The sequence below is a fragment of the Mucor mucedo genome, assembly GCF_025094135.1.
Source record: "Mucor mucedo strain NRRL 3635 chromosome Unknown EV154scaffold_5, whole genome shotgun sequence".
NCBI classification, from domain to species: domain Eukaryota; kingdom Fungi; phylum Mucoromycota; class Mucoromycetes; order Mucorales; family Mucoraceae; genus Mucor; species Mucor mucedo.
The window spans coordinates 116,551-130,845 of NW_026252289.1; the positions used below are offsets into that span (position 1 = coordinate 116,551).

General features: G+C 36.4%; 3 protein-coding genes across 3 annotated transcripts; 2 read left to right on the plus strand and 1 right to left on the minus strand.

The window, feature by feature from the left end:
- Positions 1-217: 217 nt before the first annotated feature.
- Positions 218-1,677, plus strand: EV154DRAFT_541550 (quinon protein alcohol dehydrogenase-like superfamily; the record flags this gene model as incomplete). Its single annotated transcript, XM_051604486.1, has 5 exons — positions 218-262; positions 345-1,178; positions 1,245-1,274; positions 1,338-1,512; positions 1,602-1,677. The coding sequence occupies exons 1-5, from the start codon at positions 241-243 to the stop codon at positions 1,675-1,677; spliced, it is 1,137 nt and encodes a 378-aa protein (XP_051462813.1). The 5' UTR covers positions 218-240.
- A 3,516-nt stretch (positions 1,678-5,193) lies between these two features.
- EV154DRAFT_558378 (uncharacterized protein) lies at positions 5,194-6,446 on the minus strand (the record flags this gene model as incomplete). The annotated part of the gene is made up of 2 exons (XM_051605486.1): positions 5,194-6,310; positions 6,373-6,446. 2 exons carry the CDS (start codon positions 6,444-6,446, stop codon positions 5,194-5,196), a joined length of 1,191 nt encoding a protein of 396 aa, XP_051462814.1.
- Positions 6,447-8,509: 2,063 nt separating this feature from the next.
- On the plus strand, positions 8,510-10,771 carry EV154DRAFT_547402 (uncharacterized protein). Its single transcript, XM_051604755.1, has 2 exons — positions 8,510-10,370; positions 10,457-10,771. The coding sequence occupies exons 1-2, from the start codon at positions 8,518-8,520 to the stop codon at positions 10,671-10,673; spliced, it is 2,070 nt and encodes a 689-aa protein (XP_051462815.1). The 5' UTR covers positions 8,510-8,517; the 3' UTR covers positions 10,674-10,771.
- Positions 10,772-14,295: the final 3,524 nt, after the last annotated feature.

The window sequence follows — 14,295 nt, forward strand, 5'->3', positions numbered from 1 at the left end:
CATTATATATCTGTATATAATTATTTCAATCATGTAATTCTAAAAAAGCTTCTTCTTTCTCCTTTGTTCAATCCATACACACATAAAATGAAATCCAAAGAAATAAAGCATAAATTATTACGTTATTTTAAAAAAGGCAAACGTCAATCGTTTACCATTCAGGATTCAAGAATCGATGAAGGATTCCAACAACAAAAACCAAACGTTTCTTGTCCTTCTTTAATAACCTGTACAACTACTATGACTCTAGAAAACAAAATAGGTTTGGTTTATATATATATATATCTATACATAACATAAATGTGTACTAACCTTTTTCATGTGCAACATAAAAAAAAAAAAAGACTTTCTCCTGCTGTTACCGAATGAATTGTCTTGCTTTATATTATCCTTATGCGATGAAGATACCATCATGACCTGTCACCAAGTATCCAAACATTGGTCTTGGTTATGTAAAGACAACATTCTCTGGAAACACATGTATATAAGCCAACATGGGCGCATTTATCCTTCTCGGACACCCATCGACTACAAACACCTTTACCTACGAAAATCGCAATTGTTGCAGCGATGGAACACAGGCAGCCAGATTCGATTACAGACCATTGTAGGTCATACCGATAGTATCTATTGCGTCCAATTCGATGCGAAAAAGATTATCACGGGAAGTAGAGACCGTACCATTAAATTCTGGGATCCTGCTTCGGGTAAATGCACACGTACATTGTATGGCCATGGTGCCAGTGTATTATGCCTGCAATACGATGCACACATATTGGTGACAGGCTCTTCGGATCACACTTTGCTCGTTTGGTCCATGTCCTCCTTTCAAGTGATGTATTGTTTACGTGGTCATTCTTCAGGCGTACTGGATGTTTGCTTTGACCAGAATTATATCATCAGTTGCTCTAAAGATGCAACCATTCGGATATGGAATCGGGTCGGCCTACCCATCAAGACACTGGTCGGTCATCGAGGTCCTGTCAATGCCATTCAATTCATGGGAAACCGGTTAGTCTCGGCTTCAGGCGATACCCTCATCAAATTATGGGATATCGACACTGGCACTTGTCTACGTGACTTTATGGGCCATGCACATGGTTTGGCTTGTATTCGATTTGATGGTCAGAAAATAGTTAGCGGAAGCAACGATAATAAAATCAAGGTTTGGAATGCAGGTAAATAAGAACATCGATTCTTCCTTTTATCAAATTGACTTCCTAAAACTATTTTCGTTTGTTTAGACACTGGAGAATGTATCTTGACTTTAGAAGGTACAACTTGCAATCAGATCTCTCTCCCACTATCCCCTTTTCCCCGTACTTATTGTTATTTAGGTCATACGGGTCTAGTGCGTTCATTGCATTTTGATAAAGACAAAATTGTCAGCGGAAGCTATGATCAAAGTATACGTGTTTGGGACATACACACTGGAAAATGTATAAAGACTTATTCAAGATGTCATACCAGTTGGGTATTTGATGTCATGTTTGACGAAACTAAAATTATAAGGTAAATATATATATATATATATATGTATACATCATGTACAAGAGCAATTATATTCATTGTCTTTTCTCTCCTGTCTACAACAACAAAAGTACAAGTCAAGATCAAAAAATACTAATCATGGATTTTGCACATGGCATTGACACCAAAAATTTAATAAAAGCATGATAAACACACACAAAAAGAAGGGGGGGGGCAATTACATGTGTATGATTTGCACACGCTAGCGTTATTAAAAAAAAACAACAATCATGGTTTCTATAATTATATTTATCTTGCTCTTTTCTCCAGAATAATTACAAACTGGACAAACCATAAAAATAAAAACTTGGTCATTAATGCACAAGCAGAAAAAAAAAACAGGTTTGTTTACCTAAGGACCCTGGGAAAAAAAAGAAACCGTAAATCATTAAGGGCTCACTGTAGTTTACAGCCTAAATAGTCGTACAAAGGTTAAAGGACGATTCATGCAAAGTTTTTCTTTGTGTGATTTGAAACTCAACATTGAACATTCAAGACTACTTAATAACCGACATGACTATTCAACCTACTCATAAAAATCATCCCTTGGTTTTACTAATACACAATAATTAATTTCTTTGTTTATAAAAAGGGTGCTCCTTGGGTTGTGAGTCGTTTCGTGTAACACACGACGTGGTTGATGAACATCACTTTTTTAATAACTGATCGCCCATAGAAGTAAAAAATCTAGACTGCTCTTTTATTGTTCAAATCAACAGCGTCACATTTATCATTGTTAAATAAAGACTATCTACTGATGTCTATCACATTTATCCGTGCGGCACGTAATTTCAAAGGGAATTACTCATACCTGTTTGTCGTTTTGAACTTTATGTTAAAATAACCCCCCTTACTTACAATTCTCATTTCATTGTAGATGGAGGCTCGTGTAATTTAACTAAACCACCCATCTGGTACCATCGCATATTTGGTCAAATATATAAAGTTCATCCCTCCCTAGTCCCAAAAGAAAAAGAAAAGAATACGTATAAGAAATATATAGGGAAATCTGTTTATTATAATGAGAAAATAAAGCATGGCTCTGAAGGCATTTATCACTCTGTAATATCCGATGTCTAAGAGACAATAATTTCAATCAAATATAAGATAATCCTTTATTAAATGCTTAATTTGCTCTTGTATATATATTATATGTTCATGTTTCTTAAGTCGGTGAATCGTATTTGTTGTATCGGTGATTATTATACGTTCCGTATTTACATCAGAGTAGTTGTTATTATGGTGAGATAGTCTTGTGATACACCACACTCCATTTCACCAATATATCATTGTAACTTTGACTTGGAAAAGTATGCCTGGAAGTGATTGTACAATTGTAGAACAATAAAATAGTTAGCCACTTTTGATAAAGGCTCACTGGACGTTCACAATAAATGAGTATTGCGACGAAGCTTTTTTTCGTCTTCGTTTTTGCAATAATTGGCCAAGATTCCTTTGTAGACAGACAAGATATCGTCACCCATAAGCTCTGAAATCTTCCCTTCTGACAAGTAAATAAATCACTTGAAGATTGATATTGTTTGACTTTAGTCCCTATCCCGTTGGTCTAAAATCGGAGCCACCACCACTAGGAGCAGTACCGCCATTATCAACACTATCTTCATGGTCAATGCCATTGACCTCATTGACAGTATCTCTACCACCAACAGACAAAGCAAGAGGCTTATCGTATTCATCAACAGATGCAAACGAAGAAAAACTGTTGGCAATTGACTGTATTTTTCTTTGTAAGAGTCTTGTGCTGCTTAATAGTCGCATCAGAAGCCGACACGTCTAAAGAAAAGGGGGGGGGGGAGGGTTAACGTCTTTGTGAAACTTTCAAGTGTCTCTTCTTACATGTTTTGATGTTGGAAACAACATCCATACGCGGTTCTGCCAACCCGCATGATGAAATCATAATAGAAATTATGCGATCCACAATAATGTTGGCCTTAAGATGAGAATACCAACTTGACAGGTCTCCATCGTATAGCGATGAACAGCTACAGCGGTAATATTACCCGGCACGGCAAAAATTGATACATGCCCTTTTTATTTGTAAGAAAAATAGGTCATGCTTTAGCATTTACTTGGACAACATAAACATTTTCATAAAATAAGAAAAAAGGGTGTGATAATGGGCTCTTATATAAACAAGTGATGGTTTGCATCAGTCATAATATCTATATCTTTACTTATTATAGGAATATCTGCATGATGCAACTTGCATTTACTGATATATTCAAGTACAAATCGCCTCAAACTTACACTAAACTTGGTAATTATTTTATCAGTAGTGTATCAGCCGTAGCATGTATCTTTAAACAATACAAATAAAATTGGTGTGTTGGAGTAAAAACGAGAATCAAACATCCTATAAGACGGGTGCAGCATTATGGAAACACCATTCGAGTTAAATACATTCTTAATAAATTAACGTGATGAACATTAACATAAACCAATGCCATGAAAAAAAACAATTTTTTTTTTCGTCTGTGAAATAGCTATGAAGTAGACGAGCCAAGGCCTTTATTTAAAGTTTTTATAATGTTATCATGAGGGAGAAGGCATTATATTCATTCCCCAAAGGTACCATATTCATTCCCCAAAGGTACCATATTCATTCGCCAAAAGGTACCATATTCATTCACCAAAGGTACCATATTCATTCACACCAAAGGTACCATATTCATTCGCCAAAAGGTATCATAAGCCGGCTATGATATTATAGAGCATGATCTTTAAAAATATAGATTGAGTTAGGAACCAGCATTAATTTTTATGAAATCGGATAGAATACCATAAACAAAAGTTAACCAAGTGGAAGTATCACAACAGCCATGTCAAAGATGAGACCTCTTACCATGAATACCTTTTGCGCAACCCAAGCTAGATCGAGCAACTCAAACATGGAAACAAGAAATAGCTCGTGTCGCGGGGTTGCCGCCCCCCTAGTCACCTCTTGAAAAAGGCTTTACATCATGGAAGAGCCTGTAGAAAAAAGATGAGTCAAGATAAACCAACATGAATACCTTTTGCGCAACCCAAGCTAGATCGAGCAACTCAAACATGGAAACAAGAAATAGCTCGTGTCGCGGGGTTGCCGCCCCCCTAGTCACCTCTTGAAAAAGGCTTTACATCACGAAGGAATATCTTAATATTGTATTTTTAATTCTTTATACCTTAATGTTCATTGTAGTAGTTAAAGGTGACGGGAAAAAAAAAATCTTAAGTATGCGATCGGTGATTTAAAAGGATTTCGACTACGTCATCTTTATTGGCAATACCTAAAGAGTTTTTTAATTTAAAGGTCTTACTGGCTGAGAGAATTATACAGTAGTTTGATATGAGTCAACAGTGTAATGTAATTTTTAGTGTGAAATTTCAGGGATGGTATTTAAAGGCGTTATTCCGTGACAGCTGCATCGTCCAATTAAATTAAAGAGGCACTTACAACCAGAGTCCTTATAGCTAATAAGCATCAAATGCCAATCACTTCAGATTTAGGCTCTCTTTATATTAACATATTTAGTGTTCTATTTATTTACATAATTATGGTACTTTGTTTCATGAGGGTATTTTGTGGATTAGTTTGATTATCCGTGGACTAAACATTATCTGAGTGCAATTTTACAAATTTAAAAAAAATAACTTATTGGACGTTCACAATAAATGAGTATTGCGACGAAGCTTTTTTTCGTCTTCGTTTTTACAATAATTGGCCAAGGTTCCTTTGTAGACAGACAAGATATCGTCACCCGTGAGCTCTTCGATTTTCCCTTCTGACAAGTAAATAAAACACTTGAAGATTGATTGGTAACTTGGCGACAGATTCATTTGTCGATAGTCTTTTTTGAACGTTCTTAATGTCATGCTTCGCTTATTTAAAGGAAAAGCACTTGTATCAGCTATTAATTTGAGGGTATGCTTTACATCTGATTCTTCGAACTTCTTTTCCACAACTCTTGATAACAAGAAGGATGCCACAGAAGCCATGTTAGCTTTAGCCAAATTAAGGTGTACTTCTAATGAAACAGTCGTATGAAACCCTTTCCTTACAAATTTTGAAGACCTGAAGAGCCATTTCAGATGAGCAGCCTGTTTTTTATATTGTCTGAGTCTTCTTGTTGTCTGGGAGACTTCGGCTCCTTCTTCACGAATGATGATGTTAGATGTTCTCGTATGCGTTTGCAGATTCATTGGTTCCAAATGTTTTTGGGCTGATCCTAGGAAAGGGGTGAGGGTGCCGTCCGAGTAATTACCACGTACACCACCTGTGACCAGAAATTCCAGCCTATCCCAAAAGATGCTTACTTCGAACCAAGTGTTTCCTTTTTCGTTCTTTTTTACGATGTAAGCTTCTACTTCCCCAGGGTACATTAACCACCAAGATTCTTGGGCACAATCGTCCACTTGGCTGCGATTACGGACATACATTTCATATTCAGTGACAAAGAACCATTGATCTTCGAATTGTAAAATGGCTTCGATTAAAATTTTTGATATATTGGTGGCCACTGTGTTAATTTCATTGACACCAAAGTCTTCGGTCAGATCAATGTTTTTAAACCTATCGCTTATCTTTGTTGTATAGTTGCCGCTTGCCAAGTTATGCTTGACAAACGGAGCAGGTAAATAAGCTTTCGATTTTGGCTTTATTTCCATCGCCTTACATAATTCAGCTTTGCTTGCTTCATATGCTAATTTGAGTGGGCGTAATGCTGGTTTAAGTGGGGACGGTGTTTCAATTGGTTGTGGATGATCGTATTTTCGTTTTTTTCTATTTAATGTTAGAAAAGGTAATTATACAGTGGGGGAGGGGGTTTCTCTTTTTTTTTTTACCTTTGGTGTCCCTTATCCTTAACAACAATTTGTCTCTGAGTGATATTCTGCAGGGCATTACCAATCATGAGCATAGTGTCTGGTTCACAATATAAATTTAGCTTGATTGTCGATGGCGACAACGGTAAGCATCCAACCAGTTTGTTAGCAGTCCTTTGTGTCAAACACCCAGTTAAAGTTACAGTATGTAAGCAGTAAAAAACCGAAAGCATTTTCCTCAGATTACCGAAATTAATTGGCATATCATCAATCACCACATTCACATGATTCACCGACGCGAAAAAAAATGAGCCAATAGATTCATGACCATCCTTGGTATTGATATGATATTCCTTTTTTAATGGGATGTGCCTGATTTTTTCATATAAATTCTTTGATAATGTTGCGACGTCGAAACGCGTAAAAAGTTTAGAATTATCTAGTACTTTCTCTAATATTTCTCGGGGGAGACGTTCCATAATAATGAAATTGCTGTTTTGAAGGCAGAATATCAACAGTTTAGGATCGAAGAAAAGAAAGAGTTTTCGAGATTTTGTTCTTTTTTTGTTTTTTTATGCAGTCACACATAAAAGTTCAGTGCTCTTTAACAGAGTTCCGTTTCTGTATTTTGTACACGCCTTCTTTTTGAATGCAATGGGTCGCCACTCCATCGCACGAATGTCGACAATGTCTACACCTACGTATTTTTGTAAATTTTTTTACATATTTTTTAGATTCACGTGATCTATTCTTTTTTCTTACCTACTTTTGATCTATAAAAAGACCTAAAGGGTGTAGCATAAGTGGGAGTTTAGGTGCCAGTGAAATACCACTACCGCTTTATCGTTTTTAGCCTTGCACAAACGACGAACCACCCGATTTCCTTCCCCAATGTTTACAACTGGGAGCGGGAAAGTATTGCTAATATTGAAAAGACTAGTCGTAGCCGTGATAACAAAAAATGGGAGTCCATTCTTTTTTATTTTTAAAAAAAGTAATATTTTAGTGTTTTTATAGAAAACAAAACTAACCTTTTCCCAATATTTAATAATTCTCTTCAAAAATATGGTGTTATACACTATTTTCATAAATTTTTCGTGCACGCTTAGAATAAAACTTCAATCAGCGACGGAATAAATAATCGCTTAAAAATTAATTAATTTTCCATGCATAGTTTACAAACGAAATGAACGAAAGAGAAATATATCTGTTATCATTAAATGGGTATACTGCTAAAAGTAGAAGAACAATTTTTCATCATATTGAAGGACCCGAATAAGTGCACTATTGTATGCGTATAATATGACTTTAATTTAATGTCACTTCATCCAAAAGACTAACCTGCTCGAGCTTGCTCTTGAAAATTGAACGATTGGGTTTAAACCAAATAATTATTGTCTTCTTTTTAGGCCTATTTTGATACGCACAAACGAGAAAAACTTGATATTGTTGTTATTCACCCATAAGGGAAGCGAGGGGTAGCAACCCCCCCCCCCTTTAGATGTGTTGCGTTACCAAGAGTAAATTAAATGCCACTACCTCGTCATGAACGACACAGTTATTGGTAACAAACGTATAAGTGGATAAATATATGGATGTACCAGACTTCCTTCCTTACCTGACACCCTGAAACGGTAACCTGTTTTTTTTTGTCAAACTACAAACAAAATACCTAAAAACGCTCAAACAAGTACATGGTATTTAGAGTTTTACTTGAAATAAAGTTTTATTTCATTGTATGTATTAGGGGTATTTCAACCAATTTTTATTTTACTTTGAATAACACAATTATTTTCCGTTTGCTTTCGTATAATTTCTGGGCAATCCGAATTTTTCTATAATGAATATGAGGTATATACCTTCTTGCAAAAGATATATATATAAAATGAAAGCTAGAAAAAGTGTATTTATTACTGCTTCATGCGAATTTCATTGTTCTTTGTTTTTCTCCCCCTTTTTTTTTCAATAACAACATTTTAAAGTCAGAAATGAACAATGAAATCTTATATAAATAGTCGGTAAAAAAGTTTACCTCAATCCTTACTCAATTTTTATTTTTCTACAAGAGGCAAATATTGTAACAACCAATCCAAAAATGAGTGACATTTATCTAACATGTTATTATAGCGAATTTCTTACTTCAAATAACTGCCCTTTTTTACCAGCATGGACTCTGATAGATCCTTGTCTGGTACGCCGGGTACACCTGGAAGCAATATGAGCACATCTAGCTCTTTGGCTCCTGGCGATCGTATTATATCTGTTAAATCCTCTATTGATGGTATTGGTTGGGACCCAGAGCGACGTGAAAGGCTCGAAGAATATGTAGTGACAGTCCACAACATCACTACACACGCATACTCACTCTCAAAGTACATTTTTTTGCGTGCCATTCAAGAAGATGAGAACTTTGATATCAGGCGATGTATCAATCGTGATTTTTTTGCAGAGGTGTGGCTCAAACTGACTCGGTATGCACGAGGAAGGGCTGGCGGAAGAACTGCGGCGACTCGTGCATTCATTGACACTTATCTTGATGACTATTTGGAGGTCACTGGTTTTGTTCCACCAGATTTCCGTTATGGTCAGCAAGCATCTTTAATCGAAGGAGCAAAGATCTTTACATCTTATAGCAACAATGTCCAGATGCGTTTGGGAAGTCATCTTAGACAAGCTGTTAATCATCTACTTCGTATTCGACAAAGAAAAGCCGAATTAATTGCTTATAGAAGACGTGAAGGATTAATTGATGCACTGATAAAATCTGAAGTATACAGAGAAATAACTGAGCCGGCGACAAGATTCAAGGAACTTATAGCTAGAAGGTTACCTCAAGATTTTGTATTGGACGGAGAGCAGTTCGGGGACCCTATCTACAATAACGCTCTTGAAATTCTTCGCCCTGTCCTTACCAGTTATCCCGTTGACTACCGGTTTCGTGGTAATAGCATTTATTTTGATTCCAAAGCAAGACTAGTTGAACATATGCGGGCTTTTTACGAACTGGCTTTATTATTTATTGATATAGAATTACCTGTGTTTAATTGCTTCCCATTACGCCGCTCTTGGATTCCTTGCTACACAACCATCGATTCAAAAATTCTTTGTCAAAATATTCTTGGTCGTCGGTGGACTAATCGTCAAGATAAGATAGCACTTTGGCGTGAAGTAATTAACCTAAACTCGGATGCACTCAAACACCAAGAAAATGGCGAGCTCCAGTTTAGAGGAACTATTCAAACGGATGGAGTAGGTGTAACTGTGATCAAGAAAAGAATGGATCGTGAAAGCAGATATACTGCTCGTTTTGCTGTTGTGGTTGAATCAATTCAGTACATTTCACAAGAGATTGCTCAAGAAACTGTTGGAAGATGTGTTACAATTGATCCTGGGCGAAGAGATTTGCTATTCTGTGTGCATGAAAACTCAACCGCAAACAATCCAAACAAGTTTCGATTTACCAAACAGTACCAAGACAAGTTTGAAAAGATCAAAAAATACCGTAGAATCCGTGAAGCTGTGAAACCCGCTAGAGTAGCAGCCGCTGAAAGGCTTTTGGTTAATTATGATTCCTTGAATAGAGATGAATTTGAACAGTATCTTGAAAACAGGTCCAATATGACAGGCATTATCCAAAACCACTATGTCAACTTCCGAACCAACCATCGTACTGCTCATCCTTTGCAAAGAAAACTGCGGCTATCTGCCTATATTAGAAGACAGCAAGGAAACGAGGATCTTATTTCAAAACTAGATGAACAGTTTGGTGTCGAAGCTGTTTATGTCATGGGTAACTGGTCTTCTCCTAATGCAAGATTTCATGAGCCGGTCCGAGGCCTTGGATTCCGTCGGTTGCTTCAAAAAGCTGGTAAAAGGGTGTACTTGATTGATGAATTTAGAACAAGTCAGTGCTGCCCAGCTTGTGAACGTAGAAGTCTTGAAACGTTTCGGATGGTGGATAACCCGCGCCCTCATAGACGAAGAGCAAATCCTCGTGTAATCAGACATGGTCTCTTAAGGTATGTTGATTTTACATGTTAATAATTTCTTCATCTAATAATTTTTTTTGTTGTTCTTGTGACAGATGTACAAATCAAAATTGTAGAGCCATGACTAATAACACAAATAGGATTGTTCCTCGTCTATGGAATCGTGATATGGCTGCTTGCTTGAACATGGTTGATATTGTTCGATCACTTCGTGCTGGAAATGGCATTCCCCCAAGATTTCGACGTGGAGAGGTTCCCCAGAACCAACGGAGAAGAGCAAGAACCCAAAATGAACAAGCAAACATTAGAAATGTTCGTCAACGTCGCAACTAGAATTTTCCAGGCCTGTTATCGCAGGTCAACCATAGATACACTTAAGTGGTAAGCTCATTTTTTTTTTTTTTTTTCGGAAGATGAACGTATTTTTTTTTACGTTGTGAACGAATTATTTTTTTATTTGTGAACGAATTTTTTATCTAATATTTTCTGAAAATAGTGTACAGCATAAAAATAAAAAGGAAAAAAATGAAGAGAAGAAGGGAAGGACAAATGTTTGAATGGGTTTTATATGAAGACTGATAAACAAGAGCTGGCTTATGTCAGGATGATTTAATTGTATATTTAATCACCCATATGTTTGAGCCTTCACATACTAAAAAACAGGCGTATTCATAGTCCTAAAAAACAGGTAGAAATTAAAGGGCCGTAGAAAAAGTACGTATGTATAATAAAACGCTTTTCTTAGGGACAGCCAAAGTGCGTGTAGTCGCAACGTAAGATCTGTATTTGGATGTTCTGTAGACCTGGGAACAAGAATATACAATCAAAAACAATGTAACATGTACGAATTAATGTATATTAAACTATTTATACTTATTTTGACAATTCTATCATCACTCTTTCACCTTTGAGCTCGTTTGATCTTAATCTTACGCAGAAATATTAAGATAAAGTCCGAACGAGAAGCTGAAAATAAGCTGTAAAGCACATATACTGGTTTACACTATGTTGGTTGTAGTAAATGTGTAAATATTTCAAAGTGTTAAGTTATATTTGACCTCTTGATGTCTATTAAAGTATCATAATCCCAACGTTACGACTACGCGCACCCTGGCTGTCCCTAAGAGACCCGACGTAGATGTAAAAACCAAAATTACAGAGCCTATTTTTTATAAATTCATGGTATTACTAATTGTTTGAACATGATTCATGCACTCTTTGTGCCCACCAACGATGCCATTGCATTTGAATTTTTTTTTGTCTGTACTCAAACGGTAAATTCAATAACTAAACTGTGTGTCTCCTTTTCTTTTCTCTTCTAATAATTTCTCCTCATATCTACAATTTACTTATATCTCCGAGCATTTTTTTTCACGTCAAACATCCATATTGTGGACATAATCAGACGAGTAGGGGTTCATCACGCGACATATACATTCAACTATCCATTCCCATCACGACCGAAAACTTTAAAAATATGCGAAAATATATGAACAATTCGCGTTGTAGCGTCCCCACCAAATTCAGTGGCTCTTTCAAGGGCATGCATTCAGACAACGTCCGTTCTATGTATCAATCTGTTGATTGGATTGCTTGGTTGCTGTATGTGGTACCTACAATTGTTGCACCTCTCCTTCCCGCTAGTAGTACCACAAAGGCATTTATTGCTCTCTCCCGAGGCATTAAACTTAGTTTGCATTGGGTTGTAACCGAGTCCAACCTTAAAGAAATCGAAAGGTAATCAGCTACATATTACAATTGCCTTATAAATATTTAACTCACTAATCGTCCAATCTGATAGATCATTTGACACTTGGCTATTGATTATCTGGATACGTGCCTTATCCAAGAAACAATCTCCCGTACCATTTTTAAGTCTAATATGCATCAATTAAATCTTATTATGTATATGATTAAAAGAATGGGGTAGTTAAAATAATAGTACTTGTGCGAAGAGATCCATCATCCAACCTGATTATAATATAGTCCCTTGCGTTGTTACTTTGCACGATCTTTAGAAAGAACCATCGGTGCATACAAAAAAAGAATACGGTCAACTCTTCATCCTGGTGTCAATGCTGGCAACATCTTAGAAACTCGAGAAATATTTGCCTTCATCCAGTCGGCTGATATTATTGATTTTTCGATTGGCCGCGCCTCTGTTGATAAATCCTCGAATTTTGTAGAGCATCCGTCAAATAATCCAACCCGCCCATAGCTCTGGTCTCCTTTCATGTCAAACCCGGCTTCTTTGGTGTTTGGCGATTTGTACCAGAGATTTACCGCCTCGACTTCTTTATCCCTTGGAGGATACCCTTTTATCTTTTGGATCAAGGGTTTATTACATTGCTTTGTTCGTCTAGAAGGAGATGAAGAGGTATCTTTCGGTCAATTTCACGCTGATCAAACGACCATAATTTCGGCAAAATTATGGTTCAACAACCAAGTTTTGATCTCTAATATTTTCAAGTCCAACAACAATTCGAGTTCTCGTGGTGGTGAATTCCTGATGTTCAAGGCCGTCCATCAGAACTTGTAAGTATTTACCCCTTCAATTGCTTCATTTGTGTTAAATACTAAAATTATCCAATAGGTAGACAATTCCGTTTCGTCGAAAGATGGTACGTTTGTAAGGCCTTGTTCTTTTTTAGTTTCAGTTTCCGTGGGGGCTCTGGGTCTCATTATGTGTATGGTGAGTTGATGAAGACGAATGAGGTGTCCCCGTACTCTAAGGCTATTCCCCGGGTCAAGGCTTACTCCAAGAACGAGCAAAAGAAGTTTGTCGTTTTTGATGCGGAGGATATCATGTGTTCGATTGGTCTGGTCAATACCACTTATCAGTCATCCAACATGTATATCATATGTACGGGTGAGGCATTCGAGGAGGATATGTTGAAACTGGTTAGGAAGGTGGGCGACATCACAATACAAATAAAAATATAATGGAATAATTAAATTGCATCTTTATGTTCATTGCTTTTTTAACCAATCTTTATGAGCCTATCGTGTGCTAAATCACACATATAGATTGTACATATAATAAATTCATATCTCATCATCACTGATAAATGATAGCTAAATCATGATCAGGCATAAAAAAGGAATTCGCTAAAGCCGGTCACTATTTTAAAGTGTCACGGTATCGTAACACCAATGTCCAAACTTAAGACATGTTATTGTTATTATTTCTCTATTGACTATGCGTAGCACTAATTGTCCAATATAGATATTGTTATTGATAGCATACTCATATTGTTAAGAGTAGTATCTTCAGCCTCGTCCATTCCATTTATTATAAATACTCTTTATTTTTCCTCTTCTTAAATCTTCAGTTAACTTTAACATCAATAAACTCTGACAAGAATTCTAATTGATCCTATTGTTTTTTTCTACCTTTTTTTCTGCAAAACTATCCTCTATAAGCCTACTTTTGCTACATATCGAAGTAAAAGTCGTGTGTAACGATTCCTCACGGAGGTAGGTCTATGACTTCCATGATAATATGAATGCTATAGACCAAATATATACAAGTATAAAGCTAGTTAAAAATAGAAAACGGCTTAGTTTGAGTATGGAGCGAAAGAATGGATCCAAATCACTTCATGGACAGTTTGCGTAAAGTTATTGAGCAATTGTTAAATATGGCTGCTGGTTACATGCATTGAAAAAAAAAAGCATAATTTGTATTCAAAGAATTGAACCCCACGAACATTCTTATAATCCATTGCTCAGGAAGACCTAGCAACGCTCATAAAAAACTATAAATTCCGGTCGCTCCCCATGCAGATTACCCATCTGTTGTTATTTGAAGCGAAACATCCCGTATTTTCTATACTAAAAAACATCACACGATATTTTGTTGCTGGATATCTTGGTATTTTAGCTCATGCCAAGTTTATTATCCCGATCAGAAAAAAGAAATTAGAATCAAAAGGTCGAAACGTCATAGTTACCC